Source organism: Pteropus medius, unplaced genomic scaffold (genome assembly GCF_902729225.1).
Source record: "Pteropus medius unplaced genomic scaffold, Ma_sr-lr_union100, whole genome shotgun sequence".
NCBI lineage: Eukaryota > Metazoa > Chordata > Mammalia > Chiroptera > Pteropodidae > Pteropus > Pteropus medius.
This window is the reverse complement of record NW_024342466.1, coordinates 1,032,375-1,056,468: the sequence shown is the minus strand read 5'-3', so window position 1 is coordinate 1,056,468 and position 24,094 is coordinate 1,032,375. Positions and strand designations below refer to the sequence as shown.

Below are 24,094 nucleotides of genomic sequence, written 5' to 3'. Positions count from 1 at the left end.
ACCTCCGCCAGAAAGTAATTTCGCTCGACATTCCAAGCGAAAACTGTGTTTTGATCCTTAGCACAAAATGCCACCCAGTTCCTAATTATCCGACAGGCTCCTATGCACTGGTGACGTGAACGCCACGAACTAATGAGCGGCGGATGCACACGTTTCCCGGAGAGGGCTCTGAGCGGGCCCGCGCCAGAGACACTGGTCATTAAGCTTTCTTACATAATTTCCTATTAAAATCCGCTTGACTTCCTGCCTGCCACAAACATTTGAATCTTCATTAATTCTAAAAAGAAGAAAATCAAGACCTCTTTCATCAAAACGCGGCTGACTGCGGCTTTTAATGAACTTGACCATTTCTGATTTTTAACGGACTGGGACCAGACTGAAAAATAATTCTGTTTAAAACAGAGACATCCAGCATCGGCTGCAAGTCCACTCACCCCTCGTGCCCACGAACCTGCTCGCGGCCTGTCTGCCGCCCCTCACTCTCTCTCACTGGCACCGCACCCCCTCTTTGCCTCCCGCGTGTCGGCTGCAGTACAGGTCTCCCTTTCCCCCCTTCAAACATCGCCATGGCTGGTCCGAAGCACCGACGACACCATCGAACCGAGGAGGCCGAGGCCCGTGTTTGCCGACTTACAGAAGAGGCGACGGGTCGCAGAGAGACCAGGCAGCTCATGGCTGCCGCCGAGGGTCACGGCGGCCACTCAGCAGCTCCAGGAGGGAGCAGCACACAGGCCACGCTGTGCCCAGGCAAACTGGGGCAGGGGTCTTGGTTTCCTTTTCATCTGTTTTGAAACATCAACTTTTGTCATTTTTTTTTTCTAATTTGAAGATCTCGAAAACTTTTTTTAAATAATCTAGTTTGGGACGAGTCAATTCTAACATATCCACATGACTGGCCATCTGGTAACCATTAAAAAAAACTGATGGTGAAAAGGTAAAAACTCAGGAAAATGTCACTGACACCAAGATCAAGTAGGAAAAATGGGACACACCGTTGTGTATGAGACACATTCGAACTCTCATAAAACACAAAGGTGGGAAAAACAGGAAACCTCCCCAGAGTAACAGTAGTCGCCTCCGGGTGGAAAAATGATGATTTTTCTTCTTTTTCTTCTTTACGGTTTCCCACTTCTATATTGAGCACATAACACATTGATAATCAGAAACAGCACTGAAGCCGTTTTCTGCAAATTCTCCTTTTTGTGATCAACTCTACCTGTTCTCCTGTTTTCTCTTCTTCCTGTTCGAAAGTCTAAAACCTACACAAGCAGCTGCCGGGGTCCAGCCTCGCAGAGGCACCCACTTCTCAGGGCGGGGGCTCCTGCCCGCAGTTCAGAGGCAGAGTCGGGCATAGAAGCAAGGTCAGGTGAGTCACCTGGCAACGAATCTCATGGAGCTGCGTCTCTGGGATGCCCACGTCCCTCGCAGCGCTATGGTGGGTTTACTGGCATAGGGACTTCACACCTCAGTCCCATTTACCACCCTTTCTTCAACAGAAACTTCAAGACTTCCAGCTCCGTCAGTTTCAAGGGGTGATGGATAAATGTCTTAACTCAGGGAAGAGGCAGGAGACAGCAGGCCGCCCCGCCCCTCCTCGTCCCGGTGCCTGGGTGCTGACTCCTGCCTCCCCAGCCATACCTGATCCCACAGCCACACTGAGGCTTTGGACTGGAAGGCTGCAGAACGCCTTGCTCTAAGGTCCCTGGAGGACAGGTGTTCTCAAAGCCCAGCCCCGTCACCCGGTAAGGCGCACACAGCCTGCACCTGGCCCGGCCCCGGGTGGGGGCCTGCCTGGCTTCACATCTCTCCTTGGCTGCTCAGCCTCTACTTCTGACGTTGCCCACAACCCTGACCAACAGTCAGGCCAAGCACAGGACATACATGACGGTCCCAAAGAAGATTTACCTGCAAACGTGTGCGCCTCATACAAGGGGACCACACAGCTGGGGACGGAGCACGTTATAGGAATAATCAACAAGCACAGAGGGAGGCTTTCCCTTCCCGCTCCGGATTCTGCAGAGCGGGAGCTGAGCACAGCTGCCACGCTCCAGCACTGCGCCCCAACCCCTGGGAGCTGGTGACCAGTCTCGTAGTGGCTGTGCACGGCCGTCCCCTGTCCCACGGACACACCTGCTCATTCTGCAGTTCCTGCCAGTTCTGCCCCCACCTGTGGGCTCTGGAGTCAGGCACACCTGGTACCAAACCTGGTTTCTTCACTCACCTGCAGGCCCTCACGTGGGGTTCACATTCTCCGAGTCTCTTAGTCCTGACAAGGACGTAAGAATGTGAATTTCTGTAGGTTATTTTAATAGCAGCCGATGTACGTGAAATTCTTGGCACACGGTAGAAGATCATTAAATCGTACCGACCGCAGCCACCAGCACAGCAACCTCTGGCAGGTGGTCGGAAATCTGGTTCTCTGGGGACAACGGACAACAGTCGCTTCCCACGGTAAGAAAGGACCCATGTTCCAGTTGTGACGAGGCACCGGGGATGGGGCCTAAAATCTTGCCAGGCCACAGAAGGGCGGCTCGGGGCCACTCCTGGTCCCGAGAAAAGGAGCCGGGGCCCCCATGGCCCTCAGAAGCAAACAAAGCTAGTGATCACAGGGGAGAGGCGCGAGGCCTGGGACCCCAACGGTCCTGCGCGAGGTGGGCATGCACACGTGTCGACAGGCCAACTGATGACATGAAAATGACCCCCTCAGCCACCTCTCCCACGCTGGGCCGCTACTTTCCCCAGAGTTTGGGGCACTTCTCCATGTCACTCTCTAACTCCAGGCCCGAAGTCAGCCCAGAGCCCATAATCCATAACCCTCTAAAGCCTAAGACACACAAAGCCCTGGCGGAGGGGGCAGGTGGCCGGCGGGCAGGACCTGGCCGTGCAAGTGGCAGTATGTCCCCCGGGCCTGCTGGGGTGAAAAGACGAACTTGGACCGGCAGCCGGACAGAGAAAGGGCGTCCCACCACGCCCCACCCCGCCCCCCGACACGCACGCCCCAGAGCATGGGGCTGGGCACGGGGAGACCCTTCTCCACACCGCAGGGTAAGCTGGTACAAACCGTCTCAGCCAACGCAATGACACACTGTTTTCACTGAAGGCAAGTCCTCCAGAACAGCCACCCATCCGTCACAAAGAAGTGCCCACCCAAAAGGACCACCCAGACACCAACTGGTGACCAGGTTCCAGTCATGCCGCCAGCGGTGACGAACGGGGCACACCAAAGGACATCTGAATGACTACACAAAAATGGCAAACACCTAAACAATGCATCTTAAAATGCTAGGTTATGGGCTTTTTTTTCTCTCTCTCAATAATCCTACAATGAACACGTCTTGTAAAAGGATCGCCTGATAGCTTCATGGAGTCTCCGAGTGTGAGTGTCTCCATGACAGAAGGAAGGGGAATGGCCCCCCAGCACCCCAGAATTCTGGAGAGAACAGCTTGCCAAAACCAAAGCCCATATCAGTTCCGGTGCTTCATTCCGTAAAGACAAGTTTGCCGGTCTAATTTTTTGGACAATCTCTACCAAAATTCAACCCACATTCACTTACGTTTTCAGAGAAGTGTTCCCTTAACTTTTAGGCATATTAAGTATCATAACTATTCTCGACCTGAAGAAGCAACAATGCCTCAAATTTCCACCCTCGGGGCGGTGATGGCCTTTTACACGCCATCCCGTGCACAATAATCTCGCAAAGCTCCTACCGCTTGTAAGCTTTATTATTTTTTTTTAGGATTTTCATTCTTCAAACAATTCATTCCTTGTTATCCTATCTTATTCACAAAAGGCTTTTTTTTTTAAACGTAAATCATTTTATGTAACAGGATCGTAAGAGGAACATTCTACATTCTCAACTGATTTTCTCGCTGTAAAAATAAAAACCTAATTCGCAGTTCCCAAGCACACAGAGATGAATTCTAAGCACAGGCAACAGCCATGCCTGAGCCAGGCCCTAAGAGGGGACAGCCAGGACACCAGGGCTGCGCGGGAGGCCTCCCCGCCCCCCAGGACACCCGCCGCAGCTGGCGCCCCGGTTGACATCGCCAACCTGCTCCGCCTCTGCATTCACCTGCCAGAGTGGCCTTGACTTTGGAAAGCAGCCATTGCGATGCACTCCCACTCCGCTGACCCACTTTATAAATCGGCCCTCTCCCCACAACGATCAATCGGTATCTCAAGTTTCCAAGGAGCCGCTGATGTAACGCATTTAACATGAAAGTACCACCCCAAAGAAGAAAGAGTAGGTGAAAGTGACCAATCTCGATTTTCTTGGCTAAATTTCATGCTCGTCCCAGCGACTCACCTTAAGAAATTCAGCCATGACATTTTAAGGTGACATTCGTACCCTGCAGACTAAGGAGGAATACAGGATACATTTTAAAGCTGCTTTTTTCATGAAAAATCCTACTCTGCAGCAGAGACATTTTACCTAGAATCTGTACACAGAACTAGTCTATCTAGAATTTAACACCTGGTTAGCCAGCAAAATGCAAGAACCGACCCGAAGGATGCCCGATTCCCAGAGTCCCCTCCTCCCGTGACTCCGGGCGCGAGACGGGCCAGGCGAGGCGTGGTGCCCGCTGCCCCCCTTCGCTCCAGGTGCAGCCCCTCCCGCCCAGGGAGCAGTACCTGGCTCCGCAGGCTTCCCGGTCACGACCCTTCACGTCCCCACTTCGGGTGACAAGGACGTGTACTCCAAGGGCAAGGTGAGGCTTGCACAGCCAACCAGTCCTCTGGGAGAAGGTCCGGGGCACGGCGGGTGGGCGGGGTCATGCTGACTGTGCTGGCTGGTCACAGCGACTGTCCACCTGCCCCCTCCTCCCTCTCATTCTCAGCTGAGAGGCTGCGGCTTTGTAGCCACTGGTCTGAGCCTCGATACAAATGTATACTTTTATCCCCACAACCCTACAGTTTCCTAACTGCCCTGTACTTTCACTGCCAAAGGGGACAGCAAAACAAGACCAAAAGTTACATTTCCAGCTGGTGGCCTCCTCCCTGCTCCCCCCGCCCCCCAGCATCGCCCATTCATCCTGAATGGGGTTGCAAAACGGAGATGCATCCAATCAGAACCCATGTCCATGGGTATCACAGGGTTCAGGGTCTGCTGCATTAGCCACCGGGACTCAAGTTCAGCCACATGTCACGTGACGGTGGTGTCTCCATGACAACCAAGGTAATTGTAAATTGAAAACACGGATTAAGCAGTGTGCGTACTGTGGCAGGCCCTTGGGTGGTTTGCCCCCTCGACACTCACCATGCGACTCAGGCAATGGCCGGCATCATCCCATCCGGTGGAGGGGGACGCAGGATGCAGCCCACAGCCTGCTGAGGTCGCACTGCAGCCAGTGGGGCACTCATCAATGCCGTCTGGCCACTGACTGCCCCCTCCTGGGCTACACCCACCGTGCCTCCTCTCTGTGACACCCAGCACGGCCTGCTCTGTGTCTGGAGAAACACTTGCTGCTTCTTCCTTGAGTGGCAAACAACACTGCTCAAAACTGGCTTATAGAAAGGATGACCACAGGCAGGGACGTGGGAACAGGGACGCCTCCCCCTGGAGCCGGCGCCCAGTGATCCCACCGCAGATCTGGAGCGCCTCTCAGGCACTAAAAATCAAGCAGGTAGAAAACTGCTCCCTTCCCGTCACGCACCGGCAACCACGATGCTTCAGGGGTGGGCACAGGCCAGACGTGCACAGGGACGGAAACGCCTTCCTCCCCTCGGCTTCCCGCAACCAGAAAGGAGGAGATACAGAAGTACAAAATCTCCGTTCTGCAAGCCCTAAGCACACCTGCACGGTGCCGACCACAGGGGGCTGCTGAGGCCCACAGAAAGACAACCAGAAGGCACACCCCTCCTGCGGGACCCGGCCACGCCCAGGAAGCCAGGACCGGGGTCCAGACACGCTCCAAAACCCAACCTGCAAGAACACACGGGAGCAGAGGGGCACGTCTGACAATTCCAAGGGGATACGGTCAAAAAAAATCCAGGCGAGGAAACACCGCAAGACACACAACGCAGCTTCGCTCACAAATCTCATTCCGGGGAAGAAAGCGGCTGTGGAACCCACACAGTAAAGACTCAGACGGCGCGTCAGCCGACTGCACTGTGTAGACACTGTCTGGATCCTGATTTAAACAAACTCAAGAAAAAATGATTATGACGCTCCTGAGACAACTAGAGATTTGGACACGAACTGGGTATTTGATACTGTTAAGGAACCGTTCATTGCTTAAGGGTCATACTGGCCATGTGGTCACGTGCGCTTTTATTTTTACGTTCTCGTCCTTTCGAGATGGACACTGAAATATGCATAAAATGATAGGGTGCCTTGGACTTGCATCAGAATACACTGGCAGGTGGCAGGGGAAATAAGACTGGCCATGGACTGGTAATTATTAGAGCTGGCTGATGGGTATCTGCGAAGGTACCGTGCTATTTTATATACTTTTTATGTACTTGAATTTTCGTAAGACTTAGAAAGTATTTCAAAGAGATCAAGCTCAAACTGTTTCTTCACTCCATACACACAACAGATACACATGGAACACGCGCGTGTGCACATGCACACACACACACACTTCTATGTTTTCTATGCACATCATCAGACTGTCTCCGGGGTGGGGGTGGGTGAACTGTTCATCCTTTGCCACTCTCAGCCTCAAGTTTCCACATCTTAAAATTGAGAATTACATATATATCTCGGAGTTGCTGTGAGGATTAAACCAACTAATAAATGTAAGCTAACTAACAATTCGTGGCACATACTCTGCAAACCGCTGTCATCAACACTACCAATTGCAAACATGTCCAGGTTTTTTTTGCTCTGACAATTCTGCTGTTCTCAGTGGTGCCGGGGCCACCTGGCCGTAGCCTCCTGTTGCTCCGGCTGCGGATGAGGCCCAAGGGCAGGGGCACTTCGGCTGCAGGCGCCGCATGTGCCCAAGAGCAGAACGTGGGGCCCTGGTCACTGAGAGCCACGCCCCCAGCCGCTGGCTTACGGTACAGGGAGGGCGCTATTATGAGGACTCAAAATGTGAATAAGCGTTTCTTTTCTTCCCCTGGTTTGTGTGTGCCGTGCCCCTATTAAAACATTCAGATCTGCCTGAGATCTTCCTTCTCGTTGCTCCACAGAGCACAGCTGAAGGGATATTCTGGATGCCTGTGCCACTCCCAAAGCTCGCTGCACAGACAGTGGACACCAGCTGACCCGCACTGCCATCCTGTCTTGACGTCTGCCTCAGGCCGCAGATCAAAGCAGATTCCAGGGGTGGGGGGGACACACACGCTCACACAGAGTCTGGGCGGACACCATCTGGGCCGTGGGATCTGGGCTGGGAGCGCTCCGCACTTCTGCCGCCTTTAAAACGCTTCATCGAAACCCTTTTCAAAAAGCGTTCAGAGGCTTCAGACTGCCCAGAGCCGGGTTTGGCGACTCCTCACACGACCCGATCAATCCATCGATCGGTATAAACATTTAGGTCATTGTTGCTTGGACTAAATGCCAGAGACAAGGTAGGCGGCAGCACAACAGACTCACGGCTCGGGACGCGGCCAGCCTCCCCTCTTCCTCCGGACGTGGCTTCTGGGCCGAGCCACAGTGCGGGCTGCGGGGTGGGCCCCTGCCTGCACCCCGCTGACCTGCGCCGCCATCTGCCAGCGAGCAGCAACCTTGGGACCCGCGGAGGCGGTCGGGGGCTGCGGCCTTGCTGCCAACGATCATTTCTACTTTTCATTTTTTAACCAAATTTTATGTTTTTTCATCATCTCTTTCATATTTTTTTAAAAACACTGCTTTGCTCTAAACACACTTTTTTACATTTTTATAAAATAGTAACCTCACTGTTATTACCTTTTCCCATTAAAAATTAGCCTCTGCAACCTCAATTAAGATAAAATCACAATAAACATATAAAAATATGGGTATTATAAGTACAGTTAAATACTTTATACCTAATAAAAAAGATGCTACAAAATAAAGATACTATAAGAATAAATTATAACGTAAGCACAAAATAAATAGCTCGGGTCCGGCTCGGAAACCCACTGTCCCTGGCTCTGTCCCCTCTGCACGTCAACGGCCGAACCGCCCACCCACCTGGCAGCACGTGACACCAGCTCAACCTGCGTGGATGAAGAAACAGCACACGATGCCGTAGCAACAAGAACCCTCAAAAACCACCTACGCGTTCTGTGGGGGAGGCGGGGGCAGGGAAGGACACCGTCAGGGACTGAACTGTGTTGTGCTCCCCGCCCCCAAAATGCATATAATGACGTCCTAACCCCAACGTGGCTGAGTCTGGGGGTCTTTACGGAGATAATCACAGCTACAGCCACACCCGTGTGCGCAGACACCAGGAACGCGCACGCACAGAAAGGGCCACGTGAGGACACAGGGAGAAGGCGTCCACGGCGGGCCAAGGGGAACCACGCCGCTGACACCTGACTCGGACTCCCAGCCTCCGGAACCGCGAGGCGGTGACTGCGGCCTGAGCCCCGGCCTGCGGTAGTGCGCCAAGCAGATGCCAGCCCCCTCAATACGCCACAGCACCCCGGCCAACTTACCCCGCAGGACCAGGGGTGCTCCTGCCTGCAACCGTCAACAGCACCCACGTGGCTGACCTGCGGGGCACCCGCGTCACGGAGGGCAAACACCCAGCCGGCAGCCCCCACACCGTGCTCTCACACGCAGAGCGCCCACACCACGGACCCCCAGAACAGGCAGAAGGTCTGACGTCTCCTGAGGGAGCAGAGAGAACGTGCATCCTCTCAATGAGCATCTGTCTGAGGATCTCCAGGTGTGACAGGAGCCCGACCAGACACCGGTCCGGGGGGTGCCAGGGACTGACATTCATTTCCTCCAAGTAAGGTGGGACGCTGAGGCTCAGAATTCAGACGACCTCCCACAGGCACGCGGCTCGCAAGCGCGGTGCCAGCTTTCATTCACAGACGCCCCCTAAACGCTGCAGTGGGTGCCCCTGCGGACATTGCACGGTGAGCAGAAGCAAGAAACACCACAAGGGACGTTCCGGGCGGCAGGGGAGGGACGAGCGAGCGCGGCAATCTGGTTTTCCTCCCTCCAGGGTCGAGGCGCACAGCGGACACTTGGGAAAGGCGCCCCTTTCACAGGCATTCGGTGGGCGCTTGCACGCACGTACACGGGGTGCTGGGAAGGCAGGCGGCTCTAACTGGAAAGGCGGGGAGCAGAAGGACGAGCAGAGGAGTGTGTGCCCGAGGGAGCCGCTCGGTTTGCAGGGGCAGCGGCAGCAAAGCTGCAGGGCGGGAGTGACACCCCCGAGTCCCCGTGGGGAGGCGGCCCAGCCACCCAGCACGATCTGCAGGACGACGGTCACCAAGTCCACACGCAGCCCAGCAACGTCTCCCGGCAACCAGGAGGCCCTGGAGCAGCCGTGCCACTCAGCTGCCCTGACTCTAAAGAACATCCCTTCCACTAGGACCCGCGAGGCCACACTCTCTGGCGTTTTCTCAGAGCCCTGCATGCTTAGTTTGCACCCTTCTGTTCATGAAAAGTAATTCAAAATGTTTGAAGCTGCTTATTAGCTTGCATGTCTTCATGATGAGCATCTGAGTCAAGTCACCAACGAACCCATCGCGATCTCTTTAAACGCTGCAATACGCCTGACTTTCCGCGCAGAAACCAGACTTTTTCAAGCAGGATCACAGGAAACAGTGGACTTCGAAGCACGAAATCGCGCTCGTGACTCTCAACGAGCGTCTCGTGCTGACAGGGCAGCCTGTGCCCACTGCCCAGCGGGCTGGACCGCACGGCTCCTGCCTGCTCAGCACCAAGGGCCATGGCTTTTACGGGGCAGCCTGTGGCTACTGCCCAGCGGGCTGGACCACACGGCTCCTGCCTGCTCAGCACCAAGCAAGGGCCCTGGCTTTTGGAGACAGTTTCTCAACTAGCCCGTGAGGACCTGCCCCTCCTCTCTCTGCTGAAATCCTGATGGAGCTGTCAGTCAAGGTGACCGAGGGTGGCTGATTCTGAGGCAATGAGACACTCTCTGGAAACAGAAAACCCAGGTGGTGGCCGAGGAGAGATGTGCAGGGCACCAGGGACAGAGCCCACTGTGGCCTGCTCCCGGGACCCTCCAGTGGCCCCATTGACACAGCCCACTGTGGCCTGCTCCCAGGACCCTCCAGTGGCCCTGGTTCGATCCACCCCAGACCTGGTCCGCAGGCCGGCCTCCCCTACTCAGAGTCACCTGACGTCCTTCTGCTAAATTCCATGTCGGCTTGAGCAACTCAGAATGGGATTCTGAGGCTTTCAACCAAGGACCCAAACCGACCAGTTTAAGCACTCCTCTGTTCAAACGGGAAGCAAATTCTGACAGTATTAATGGCAAAAACAGCATGCTGAGCTAAAGACTACCTAAAGTTAGGAGGAAATTTGTTTTAGTACCCTAAATTCTGAAATTCCCCAAATGGCAGCCATGGCGACCTCAGAGTTGTGGGCATGCAGCCTCGCTGACCGGTCACCAGGGCCGTGAGCCTCTCTGTGGGGACTTGAGTCCTCGAATGTGTGTTACACATAAGACATGGTCCTCGTGGCCACACATGAACTCGTCGAAGGCAGACGCCTTCAAGGCCACCGCCTGCTCCACTCCCAATCAGTCAGCTCTGTGGAACTGTCACCGCACAGTGGTCCTGCATGAGATACTGGGGTCTGGTGCCAGGACCACAGTCCTTGGGTGCTGTGAGCCCATCCTGGAGAGAGATGGATGAGCCCACGATTAGACAAAATGCATGAGCCACGTGCCTGGCACGGCCATCAGGAGCCACCTGAACGCCCGCCAGGGCGCGGTGACACTTGGGCTGAGCAGTACAGGCATCAGCGAAGGGAGGCCCACCTTGAGGCAGGACCTGGACCACCAGGAGCCCTGGTGGCCCCCGGGGAACTATCTGCAGGGAAGGCGCCAGAGGGGACAGGCAGGACCAGGCAGGCCCACTGCAAAGGGCTGAGGGAAGCCAACTGCATTTCCATTTCTTTACTCCGTGCCTTGTCTAGAGAGGCTTAGGGGTGAGGCTGGGAATTTCGACTTCATTCCGAAAGCCCCAGTGAGCCATTAAAGGCTTTGAAGCAGGGCAAGGCCCGGCCGGATTTGTTCTGAAATCTATTTCTGGGTTTGCCAAGCTGTCCAATGTGCACTACCCTGTCAGCGGCCTGGGACATCTGTGCACAGATGCACGGACACACTGGCACACAGCCAGGCGGGACCTGGGAGGACCACGTGCGCCCAACTGCGTCCACAGAAACGCACGCTCGCTGCACACACGCCCAAGACGCAGGGGACGCGCACGACCCGCGAAGCTGCTCGTGAAACGCCCTGTCGGAGCCCCAGGGGCTGGCCCCCCGGGAAAACCCGGAAAGTTCCAACATCGCTTATTTGGAAGAGCACGACGAGTCTGGAGAAGGATCACCGCGGGGGCTGTGGGCTGCTGGGCCTCTGGCTCCTGAACTAAACATCCTGCTGAATGGACCAAACTCACAAGTGCCACATGCCACAAATCCACGGGCACTCGGGGAGCGCCGCCTACCAACGAGGACCGTGCCCCCGGCCGCGTCCCAGTCACACCGCTGCTGTCGGGACCCAGGTTTGGGGACCCTGGAGCAGCAGTTCCCGAAATGTGGTACCCAGCCTGGTGGCCCCAGCAGCACCTGGGACCGTGTCGGGGGGCAGCATCCCTAGTGGGACCGTGTCGGGGGGCAGCACCCCAGGCCACGCCAGACCTCCTGACAGGGGCCAGCCACCTGTCCTCACGGTGTCCGGGTGGCTGAGGCAGGCTGGCTTGACAACAATTGCTCTGAAGGCCGATGTCTGTAAGAACAGGCCCCCGGGTCGGCCCCAGGCACAGGCAGGGCTGGGGGGAGGGAACACGTGTGTGTGTGTGGCGGGGGGAGGCCACCCCTGTGAACGAGCGATGACAGGAAACGCAGCCCCCAATACGCCACAGTGCCCCGGCCAACTTACCCCGCAGGACCAGGGGTGCTCCTGCCTGCAGCCATCCACGGCGCCCCCGTGGCTGACCTTCGTGAACGCTGTGAACACGGGGCTGAGGGAGATGACACCACGGATAGTTTCGAACTTCGTGACTCCAAACCTTTAAGATAGTGTGGCGTCGAAAGCCACGTCGGAACCAGAAGCGCACGGGCAGTAGGCCCGGCACAGCTGCGGACCAGACGTGAAGGGCGCGAACCTGGCCTGGGATGACCCCGAGCAGGCCCAGGAGTGGCCGGCTCTGAACGACGCGGCCAACAGGGCCCCCAGACCGGGCAGAGGGGCTCCCCGCCCTTGCTACGGGCACGGCGTGTGTCTGGCAACGTCCAACGCACTTAGAACAGCATTTCACTCTGCACCTCACTTCCCAGAGACGGAGGCTGAGGGCAGGTGACCTGGCTCGTGTGAAAGCGACGCGGCCCCAGAGGAACGCGCCCCCCCAACCCCCGCCTGCGGCAGTGGCGGGACCCCAGAGGCTTCTGTGAAAAGCTCTGTGGGAGCGAAACCCACGCTCCGAGCAAACCACGGGGGTTTCTGCCCACCCTGTCAGTCAAAGAACCGCAAGGAGCTCGCCAGAAAGCGGGGCTGTCAGAACGCTTCGCACAGGAGTGTCCGGGGAGTTCGCCGTGGCCAGAGAGCGAGCGACTCCCCTGAGTCGCGTGGGGTTCAGTCACAGCGGTTCGGTACAACAGCCCTGACCGTGGGCTGCCAGCCCGTCAGTCTGGGTGGAATCGGCCAACTGGGGAGGCCGGGGAAAGTCACCCCCACAGTGGGGAGCCAGCCTCCCAGGAAACTCAGGGAGGAGGAGCGGGCTGGGGCTCAGCGCCCCTGGCGGGCCCCACGCTAACGGCCTGCATCAGACCGAGGGACGGCCGTCCTTCCGCACCTGTCCCAGCGGGCAGGTACACACACGTCCTGGATGTCACCGAGTGCCACCTGAGAAAGAAGCACGTGCCAGGGTAACCCTTGGCAGGCGGTCGGAAGCTGGGTGGGGTCACAGAGGTGCAGCCGGGGGCAGCAGAGATCCTGGGCCCTGCGCACAGCAGGCTGGTCAGCGCCACCTTGTCCTCTCCTGCCAGAAGCCAGGTAGGTACACCTCCCTTCCCCAAAGCTGTGACAAATGCGAATTTCTCCAGACGCCGCCAAATGTCCTGTGGTGGCAAAACTGGCCCCTCTCTCTGTTAAGAACCATCGATCTTGGCCAAACACTTGGATCGGCAAGTGGGGAAACTGAGGCCCAGGGTGACCAAGTGATATGGAGGAACCCGACCCCAGACGTCCACCGACAGCCTCTGCCTGCCACACGCCCATGCTTGCTGCAGAGGCCACTCCAAGTCCACTCTGACGTCACCTGGACAGGTTTAATTTTCAGTCACTTCCTAAGACCCCAGAACAGGTCTGATTTTCACCCGTGTGAACACATGTGACCACGGCTCGTCCACCGAGGGCTCCCTGACCCTGAGGGGGTCTCGCCTCTCTCCCCTCAGCCTGTGCCCTGCTACAGCCTCCACCCCACCCCCACCCGTTAGACAAGACCCTCATAGCCCATGAGACCCGGAGGCCAAACCCTCTTCATAAAGGACAGGTGCTGTCCCCAGTCACTGCCGAGTAGCCAGCTGAACTTAAACCCAAAGTGGAGGCTTGCACGCTGCAGGCAGGAGGGTACGATCGAACCACCAATGCGGGAGAGTTTGGCAGTTTTTATAAAGTTCAAGATGCACCCACCGGATCTCCCAGCCACTTCGCTCCTGGGCGATGATCCCCCCAAAAATGGAAGCACCTGCGCACATGGAGAACCATCCATGACTGTTCACAGCAGCTGCACCTGTAAGACTTGAGTCCTGCACACGACTCAGCCAACACCCACCGACAGGGTACACGGTGACAAGTCCCCACGGTGACGAGTCCCCATGACGGAGCACCGCACGCAGTGACGTGGACGATCTCGCAGCTGTCACACGGACTGGACGAAACCACAAAGAAGGAGCCCAGTTTCTACGAAATTCTAGAAAATGTCAAAGGACCCCCCCAGTGACAGTCAGTTAGTAGATCGGGGGCAGAAGGCGGGGCAGGGACAGGGCGGCCAGGGAGACATTAGGGAGGTGGGCACGGCACCTCGACTGTTTTCCTGGGTGCAACCTCCGCCAAAACTCATCGAAGCGTACGCCCTCGACGCGAAGTTTCCAGGGAAGTCGCAACACTGTGTCGCTGCAGGATAATGGGACAGGCACGCAGCAGAGCACCGCAGCTGTCGGTCGCCAGCTGTCCGCAGGTCACTGCCTGCAACCGTTCCGTCACGTGAGGGTCTCACAACTTCACAGGTGAGCCCTGTCTAGGGTGAGGATGCTCAGGGGGGAGCTGTCAGGCAGCGGCACTGCACACTCTGCACCCTGCTCCGAAGCCAGGGAGGAACAGGAGGTGTGGCCACCACCTCCGGTCAGCCCGCCCTGAGCCCTGGGCACGGACAGGGCGCCGTGGTCGGCCCCTTGCCCAGGTCAGGAAGCAGGACTAACCCTCACCTGAAAGGCGGGGCTGGCCTAAAACAGAGCAAGAACCCAGACCGCCACCCAGTGCCCCTGGAAGGGCCGCTGTGGACAGAGCGTGGACAGGGGTCAGAGAACCCGTCCTGTCAAAGTCAATGGCAACACAACGCTGGGTTGGGTCACACGGTTCTCTCCATCCCCGGTGTCCCTACCTGAAAGAGGGACAGAGCCATGTGACTGCCCAGCCCACACCTGTGACAGAAAGCAGAGCACATGCAGAGGTCCCCTCGTGGAAAGCTGAGTGACCGCCACGCCACCAAGGCTCTGCCACCTCGCTTTGTGTGACCTCAGGCACATCACTTGGATTCCTGGAGCTTCAATTTCTCCCTGTTATGCTAATTATAGCTCAGAAAAACATAACTTCTATTTATATATGTTGTAAATTAACTGCTTGCTAATATCTCCATTATTAAAATGTCACAATTAATGTGGCTTAAATTTAAGAGCTATCGCTTCGACCAGGCCGGATAAAAGATGTCGCGACTGCTGAACCCCGGCGAACTGTCAAAGGCTCGCTGTGTGGAAATGCTCGCTCCCCCCAGATGTGGACCTGCCACGGCAGGCAGCCAGCCTGCCCCTGCGCCGCCTCCTCCTCGTGCAAGAAAACCCCCGTCCGCGTTCCGGGGCCACCACCCCTCAGCCGCTCTGACCTTTACAGCCTCAGTAAGTCAAGGGCTAAGTGCGACCGTGAGCTTCGAGTCACAGGTCAGAACCTGCAGGAGGGGTGCAGGTAACAGAATTTCCCCACACCTCTGCAGCCCCTGGGCTGATCTGAGAGGTTCCCTTTCTGCTTTGTTAATAAAGGTCATAACTGCGTGGCCAGCGAGTCCTGAGTTTGAATCCTGGCTCAGTCTGAATCCACTCCAGGTGTGGGTAGGTTCCGGCAAGGCTTTAAACTCTAGCTCTTGAAATGGGGGTTCTACCTCCTCTGTCCTGGGGTGACCAGGCTGAAATGACACAAAGCATATTAAGCCCTTCGCACAGGGTCCCTAAGATGGCGCACACTTAATAAACAGTTGGTGCAATTACCATTTTGTCAAGAAAAGGGAAGAGTCTAGGAGGGTGTTCATGAAATGTTGAATAGAAATTTCTGGAATCCGGAGCAGCTGTCAGAGATGCCTCCAGGCAACGGTGTCACTTACATGGCAAACCCGCGCCTGCCCGGTGACCACACCCCTCAGCCGGCACACCCCACCGCCACCCACGGCCTCACGCTGGCCTCTACAGCTGTCCTCACAGCACGTGGCATTTTTAAGTAGCTGTTCACGTCTACTCTTCCTAAAAACAAATTCGTAACTCAAATCTGAAACGGAACCCCAGCGGGGAGGAGGGTGCTTCGCTCCTTAGCCGGGGGGCGTTGAGGGCTGGGCCTGGCACAAAGGGCCACCCTAAATGACGGATCCGGACGAGTGCTTCACGGGTGCCCGCCAGGTCCAGACTCGGCATAAAAACCACCACGCGTTAGGGCAAAAGACCCCCCAGTGAGAGCAGGGAGGTCTGAGGAAGGACCCGGCCCAGCCCGAGAGGGACCTGGCTGCCCAGGGGCTGCAGGGAGAGACTCGGCGAGCCTCTGCTCCCGCCGCCTTCATGCTCGGGAGAAAGGCTGGGGTCTCACTGAGATCACAATGCACGCAGACGAGAAAGCGAGAAAGAAACAGTCTCCAGCGAGCCTCACAAGCAGGCGGCTGGGGCCTCTGTCTCACGAGCCCCGTCCGCCCGGCTCCCCGTGCACCCCCAGCCCTCACGCCTGCCCATCTCTGCGGAACTGAAGGTCAGCGTGGGTTTGGGCCAGGGGATCCTGAGTGAGGGCGTGGCTTCCACTGGTGGCTTCGGGTCTCGGTGGCGCTGCTCACAGGCACGCAGCTTCTGACAGCTCCCAACCAAGAATGTTCCCAGTGACATTATATTTTCAAACCAACAGAGAAGCTCTGGGTCAAATACACTCAACTTTCTGATTAAAGGTCCTGTTTTACGGCCAGAAAGCCCCCGAAAGGCAGCGCTGCAGTCATCACAGTTTAAGTGACGTGTGTGTTTTAATACTGAAACCCAAGCTTTTCTTTAATGTTTTTTAGGCGAGGCAACCCTTGGTTGACCTCACAGATTATAATCCCTTGTTTTTTATTTTTTACACCTACAGCACCTGGTCTTCCTAGGTGGTCTCCCATCCAAGTACTCACCAGGCCAGACCCTGCTTAGCTTCCGAGATCGGACGAGACCCAAGCTTTGAAAATGCTGTATCTGATTCGAACAGGAGTTATGCAACAAAAGCCGGGGAACGGTAACCATGGAAAATGCGTCTTCCCATCACACGTTTCTGGAAAAGTTCACCGCCAAGTGGCCGTGCATGATGCCTTCCTCCAGAATTCTCAGCCGGGGCTTGTTGGAAGAATCGACGTGTGTTTGCAGCAGGATGGACAATTCTGCAGCACCAGAAGGTATAACCCCCACCAAGACGGTCCACCCGTGTCTCCACCCCGCCCCTCACCCTCCACCCCCAAAAACAAGCGACTGCTAAGGCTGCTGCTATAGGGGCAAGACAGAAAAGTTGCATGCTCCCGCCCTCAGGGGGAAAAGACGTCCAAACGCATCCAGACACGGCCACGCACATCTCATTATAAATCGCAGTGAGGCTCTACCAGGGAGAGAGACGTGGCAGAAGGGGACTGTAGGTGGGCAAGGAGCAGGGAGTCCCACCAGGAGAGGCGGCCAAGGCTGACATCCCTGGGTCCCGGGGGAAGTGGCGTTTAAGACGAGGCCTCAGGAACAAGGAGCCTTTTATAATACTTGGAGCCAAGCGATTCGGAGAATTCTGGTTGCCTGCTGTTGAAGGCAGCGGACGAAACGGACGGGCGGGTCGCCCGAAAGCTCCCTCCATCACGACGACACGCGTGTGGGGCCGCAGCATGCTTTACGAACTACGCCGTCAGAACGAGAGAATCTCGTCTCATCCGTACGTGACAGGTGCAAACGTTAAGCTTCTCCCAACTGTGGGGGGAAGGGAGGTGAGCCTGAGAAGGTGAGTGTGGGGAAGTGAGTGTGGGGAGGACTCTCGGAGCCACCAACCTTTTAGAAACTCAACCCCGAGTGGCATTTAAAGAGGTGACAACTGAAATACATTTTGACATAAATTCCCCTCACCTAAAAGCCTGCTTGGACTTTGAAGCGTGGATCCGACAAAATGGAAATTCAATGCCAGGGCTTCGGGATTTCAGACCCCCTGGCTCATTCAAATGGAAATGTGGCGTAGGAGGGAAGGCGAGCTGTGAGCCAAGCCGGCCTGAAGCCCGGCAGGACACGCAGCCGGACCTGCCAGCCTGGCCTGGGTGCGTCCGGGAGATGCTCCCCGTGACAGAGCGCAGAGCTGTGGCGAAGACTGTGAGAGATGATCTGGGGAAGGAATCTGCTGATTCAGTCCCCCTAAAAGGCTGTACGGTCATAGGCCAGCCCCGGACAGGATGTGGAGAGAGCTGCGGGGGGTAAGATGAAGAGGAGGCTGTGAGCCCACTGTGACGTCATCGCTGGCACAAGGACAACCCGAAGACTTGCCCCGAGTGGGTCCAGTCTGGAAAAGAGGAACTTGGATCTAATCAGAACTTGGATCTAATTAATACCACAGTGACAGGAATCCCTGTGACTGGCCTCCCAGGTCAGCCTGTATGAGTCCAGTTTTAGAGGCTCCGCCCTAAAACGCATGACTGACAGCTGAGCTAGACTTCCAGAGTCTGCCGTTACACCTTCCAGCAGCCGCCCCCATGTATGGAGGAGTCCTCAGTACGCCCTCCAGCATCTGCCACGAGCTCTACAATGACACACCTTCGCAGGGTTACACAGTTCCGCACCTGCCTTTTATTGTCGCTGCTAAGTCTGGGGGACGAGAACACGCAGAGGCTCCTTCCAGACCCTGCACACGCCCAGGCGCTATAACGAGGCCTTCGACACATGTGCACTGCTGAGTCATCGTCGACGCACACACGATTTTACTCCAGCGAGCGGACCCGCACTGTTTGTTTGGGGAGAGGACAGTGGGGGAACCAGTTCAGCACGATGCCCTGGAGCAATCTGTCCTCATTTGACCAAGACTTCTCCTTCCCTCCCTCCCTCCCCAAACGCACCTCCGCCAGACCAAGTCAGTTCAGGGACCGAGGAGCGACGGATGGCGTGATGGCAGTCACTTTGGAGACAGGAGGGACCTTGCGCTCAAAGTCCAACCCCGTGGGTTCTGGCTTCTGAAACTGAGGCCCGAAGGGACACATGCACTTTCTGAAGGGTCCATGGAAGTCACAGAGGCAGGAGCCTGTGCCAGATCCCCGGCTAGGGTCGTCTGTCCCCTGCAAGACACACAGCGTCATCACGGCTGTGACGCTCTATGACGTCACACTGCTTCCTGAAGGCAGTCACGGCGTAACATGTTCCAACAAGAACACACATCAACACATCAGCCAACAAGAAAACGCATCAATACATCAGCCGCTCCTCAAATCAAAGTCCTGGGACACACGGGACCTTGTGCCGCCCACTCCTCAAACCACCGAGACCCAAGCGGTGGGCGCCCTTCCCGAACACACACCCGCCACATTACTCTGGTCAGAGCGCAGGCCAAAGTCTCCCTTCACGCCTGAGTGAGCCGTAGCAAGAGTAAGGCGACAGACGCTGTCCTCCGAAGTCCAGTCCACCAACTTCCCCGCAGAACGAGCCGCCCTCGCGGTCGAGCGGCACTCAGCGGGCGCCTGGTCCCCACTGCATCAACACCGCACCCAGAATCGGACGCCACGACGCTGCTTCAGAAACCCGCCAGCCCCCACGCCCAAGTCCGACCAGCCTGGAAAAGCCTCGTGCAGCCGACGGAAGACGTGGCTGAACCACCCTCAGGGGTGGGGGTGGGGGGCACAAAACACCGCCGGGTGGAGAATCAAGGCGACGGGGTGCAGGGGTTCACCCTGAACGTCCTTTCGACTCTTCTCTATGTTTGAAAATTTTATCAGAATATGTTGAGAAAAAGGGATCCTCTTTGAGCTGGAACCAAATTTCATCTCTTTCAGTAGAAAATCGTCTTGCTCACACGAATCCCAGACCCTATACTGCAAAACGCCCCTTCCCCTGGGCAGACCCGGAGTGGGTACCCGAAGTCCGCAGGTAGGAGAGGGCTCCATTGGCTCAGGGGAGCAGTCGGCTGTCACCCGACTCAGAGCGCCCCCGTTTCTGCCACTGAGTGGCGGGGAGCCCAGTCTTCCCAGACAAACGAGACAGCGGCCCTCCCAGACTGATCCCCAAGCGGGCAGCCTGCAGCGCGCCACTCAGGCTGCATCCCACATTCCAGCAGAAGCAGGGATCCTCGAAGAAACACGGGCTCCTCGTCGAAGCACGGGACTCCGAGCCGCTTCCAGGAAAAGCAGCACCGCCGTAACGTCCAGACCTCCCTCGCCGTCCAGAACGGGCCTCGAAGACTCCAGAGAGACCCACAAAACCCACTGCCCACGGCGTGAACGTCACTCGGGCCTCTCCTAGTGAGCTGCGAGTTTAGGGAGCGTGGCTGGGCTTTGGGGGCTGGGGAGCAGGGCTTAAGGTTTAGACTGTGGGCAGAGGAGATACATACATAATTCTGTTATTCCCCAGCATAAGATGACCGTAAGATCTGGTTAAAAATGAAATATTCTTAGTGAAAACTGGAAACGGACTTTTGTGTGTGACGACGGCAGGATTTCTCGGGCAGAGATGAGAGTCCCCCAAGGCCCCCTTGCTGAGGCAGGAAGACACGGCGCCCGTCAACGACCCCCCCACGTCATCAGCTTCTCATCTCCTGGGGCTCGAACAAGGCTTCCTCCAGAAGCCCCAAGGCCCTTCCGTGGCTCACCCTCTACTCTCCTAGCAAAGCGCACCTGCCCACAGTACGGACCGGCCCCATCCTTACATAGCAAGTGACCTGTCACCTCCGTAGTCCGGCCCTCGGCTCTGCCAGCCCATGAATTAAAGCCATCTGGTGAAAAATACACACACCTGACAGAGAAACAGATAACTACAGATACAAACACAGGGCTACAGGTGGACACGTCAATCGAGCATCACGTGGCACGTGCTCTGACTGGCTCCGAAAAAGGCAGTTAGCCTGGAGACCACCTGGCTAGACAAACGGGCCCTCAGGGGCCACGCTGCCCAGTCTGTGAGCAGAAGCTCATCATATCTGTCCTGGGGATGGATCCGGCTCCTGAAGAGCGATGCGCAGTAGCCACACTCCCGAGACGTGTGTATGCCTCAGACACCCATTAGAGAATCTACAGAGGAGGAAGGGGCTGCAGTACAGTCCAGACGCCTGCTTCTCAGCCCGTGTGACAGACGGGGAGATGCCTGAACCTGCACATCCGAGCCCACCCCGCAGAGACAGGGCCCACCTCCACAAATCCCAGGTCGCCGTCACGTATGGCTCAGCACCTCTCTTCCACCCGAACCTGGGGTACCTAAAGATGAACTGCCCCCCACGCTCCAGAGCTGATCCTCCCCTCCCCTCCCTGCCCTGAGACTCAGGCGCCTCAGGCTCATGCCCCTGTGTGCCACCTTCCGGGCGTGTCTCTGCTTTCCCATTCCCCTGCCTGCCTCAGCCTTTTCCCTACTACATTTGCTCTGATCTGAACCCCACCTCCGCCACTCCCACTCACCTCAGCACACGCTTACCCTGCATGGCAGGCAGGCAGGCAGTGGCAGTGCTGCCCTAAGAGAATATCCGTGACCCACAGTTCGCCACTGCACAATCGGGAAGGCCACAGCCGCCTCAGGGCTCACAGGCCTTGTCACCCCGTCCCCACCACCCTGCCAACCACCCAGTTCTCTGCAGACTGGACGCCCACTCATATATATATATCCCCGGGCCTGAAAAGTCGGCCCCCTCGGGCCTTTCTACAGAGGAAGGCCCTGCCCCAGTGTAAGCCCCCAGTCCCCCCCCCTTGCCACCTCCCTCTCCCACACCGCCAGGCTCTGTGTGCCGCTGTGGCCCCCAGGGCTAGATCTGAAGGGCGCTGGGGGCAGGGCTCAGCTCCCCACATCTGCCTAACACCGCCCCCCAAACTCCCGGCTCTGCCCATTGTAGCGACCAGATAACATCTTGCCTTCTGATTCTCACATTAGCCACTTCCCATACTAAACAAAGTAAAGATAAACACCGCCCGCCACCCCCATCCCTCAAAATAAATATTTGCATTTGCAGAGCCACTCGAGGAGTTCACAGGCACACACCACCCCCCATCCTTATCCTGGGGTCCTTATGAGCTCCTGGTCTGGGCTCTGCAAGCCCGGCCTTTGTGGAGGGGGATGGGCAGCTCCCAGGACGCTGGAGAATGGGACAAAGGGAATAACCCCCTGAGAACAGCAGAGGTGGCAACACTTAGCTTTTCTAACTGCTACAAACAGCAGAAACGGAACAGTGAAAACAGGTAACTATTAAGGCCACAGAGCAGTTCACACCAAAAGTAGCAAATGAGCTCCCTTTCAGCTACCAACCCAGATCCAGAGGTTCCCTAAAACCGGGGCCCCAGGTGGTGAGGCGGACTCTGGGTGCCTCTGGGCCCCGCCAGGGAGAGCACCCCGACTGCCTCGGAGGTCTGCCAGGAACCGGGGGAGCAGGACGGGCTGCCAGACCCGGGAAAGGCACTGTCCTTAAAGGAAAGCACTTCCTGGTGAAGGAATTCGCTCACCCAGCTCTGTCTTATAGAGCTGTAATTACTCAGCCAACAAGGAATTAACAGTCTGCAGAAAATCCCGAATTGAAAAAGCCAGCATCTAAGGCAGTGCGGGAACTGTATCAGCCACTGAAACACCTGTTTGTGAACAAGCGACAAAGAGAATGTAAACGGAAGGGGGACGGGGCAGCACCCCGAGGGTGGGGACTGGGCCGTGAGCAGCAGTGAAGGTCTCCACAGACAGGGATGGGCCCTCCGCGGGCAGTGTGGTTTCAGGATGGTGGTGTCCGGCCGGGAAGAAAAGGTTAACAGACACAGCTCTCCACTCCCAGGCAGACACCCCACGGGAACGGGGACACCGGGGCACCACAAAAGGCACCTGAGAGACCACACCCAGCCACGCTATTCACAGCAGCCCCACACGGGGACTACCCAAATGCCCACCGACAAGGCGGCCGTCTCTACGGGCGCACGGCGTGGTGGGTCCGCCCTGCGCCGGCCACCTCCCGGTTCCTGATCTGGATTCCAGTTGCACACAGCGGTCAGTCTGCCTCCCCTTCTGTAAGTTATATGTCCAAAAAAAAAAGGGTTCAAAAAAGTGAGCGAGTTTGAAGTGGTCTCAATCCTACCAATCTCAGACTCCAAATAAAAACACAGAGAAAGTGAGAGACCCAGGCTTGATGGTCAAAGACAAAACTGAAACAATGCTCTTGTCTGTCTGTCTGTCTGTCTGTTTGTCTGTTTGTCTGTAACCAGGTTCACCAGCCTGCACGAATGGGAACCGTGTTAGGACAGGAGGCAGAATCCTTGCCCACAGCAGCACCCCGGATCTTAGAAAGCAACAGGCTGGGCGGGCTTCCGGAAGCACCCCACTCCCTGGAAAATACACCGATTCTCCCCTCAAAAGCAGCTGGAAACGCAAACAGTAGAATTTCAGGGCAATCGGTTTCTACAGCATCACAAAAGCTGGCAAATCAGCTTACCTTAACCCCGAATCTCGTGGAGGCCGCGCACCTGCCCCCAGAGGGAGGACAGGCAAGAAGAAAAAGAACTCAGAATACAAGGTGGTCTTGCCGTTTCGTTGCAGGAATTCGTTTGAAAACAAAAAGAAACAAAAACTTCTAATCCCTTCGAGGACCCTCAACACTGTCAGTATGTCCATATTAACCAAAACACACTGAAAGAAAACTAAATTCACTTCCTCTGCTAGGATACTGTTCTCCAGGACCATCCTCTGAGAAGATGGGGACAGTGCTTTTGGCGAAGCCCCGTCCTAAGCCGGAATCGACACGGCTGCATCTGCGAGAGCCCGCTGAGTGTTGACGTTTCTAAGACCAGACAGAAATCGCTTGTGAGCACGGCCGCGAATTACATGGAATTCTTCTCCCAGAGCCATGAAAAGTGTTTCCCACCCTTTAAAAAAAAAAAAAAGGCAGCTTCTAACCACGCTGGCAACCAGGACGGCATGGGCAGTTTCAAAGATTAGACAGTTGCTTGTGTAGAAACACTGTACAAATACTCCAACACGGCAGCCCAAAAAAGACCGTCCCCGTCACACAGCAGGAGAAGTGTGAAATTTGCAAATGAGCCCCTGGTTAAACAAAACACCAATCTGTTCCCGGGGAGCTCGGGGTGGCCACCTGTTCCTGGCCGGTGGCAAGTTCTGATAACCAGTGGAAGAAACAATACCGGAGCGATGACAGCCCCCTCTTGGGCCCTGGTCCCCACCCTCCGGCCTATATTTAGTCTGCTCTTTATGGAAAATCTGAGCCTCGCACACAGACGAGCTTATTTGGCTGGTTATTCGCAGGGTCCGTTAACAACCTCTTCTGCTGGGTATCTGCTCTCCTTCCCTGCCTA

General features: G+C 56.4%; 1 protein-coding gene across 12 annotated transcripts in view; it reads right to left on the bottom strand.

The window, feature by feature from the left end:
- The window catches only part of LOC120600665 (arf-GAP with GTPase, ANK repeat and PH domain-containing protein 1-like), a 137,153-nt gene that overhangs the window by 105,357 nt on the left and 7,702 nt on the right, over nucleotides 1–24,094 (bottom strand). The window contains exons 2-3 of one of the 12 annotated variants that reach the window (XR_005652264.1): nucleotides 17,706–18,895; nucleotides 17,079–17,575 (exon numbers count right to left, since the gene is read on the bottom strand). The exons of 5 other annotated variants lie outside the window; for them this stretch is intronic. Coding sequence is in view for 1 of the 7 variants with exons in the window: in XM_039860162.1 (XP_039716096.1) it covers nucleotides 19,284–19,345 (62 nt within the window). In the remaining 6 variants the exon portion in view is untranslated. Of the gene's footprint in view, nucleotides 1–17,078; nucleotides 18,896–18,925; nucleotides 19,346–20,743; nucleotides 20,837–24,094 lie in introns of those variants that run through there. 6 more of the 12 variants (XR_005652265.1, XR_005652268.1, XR_005652266.1 and 3 more) reach the window with 6 other exon arrangements.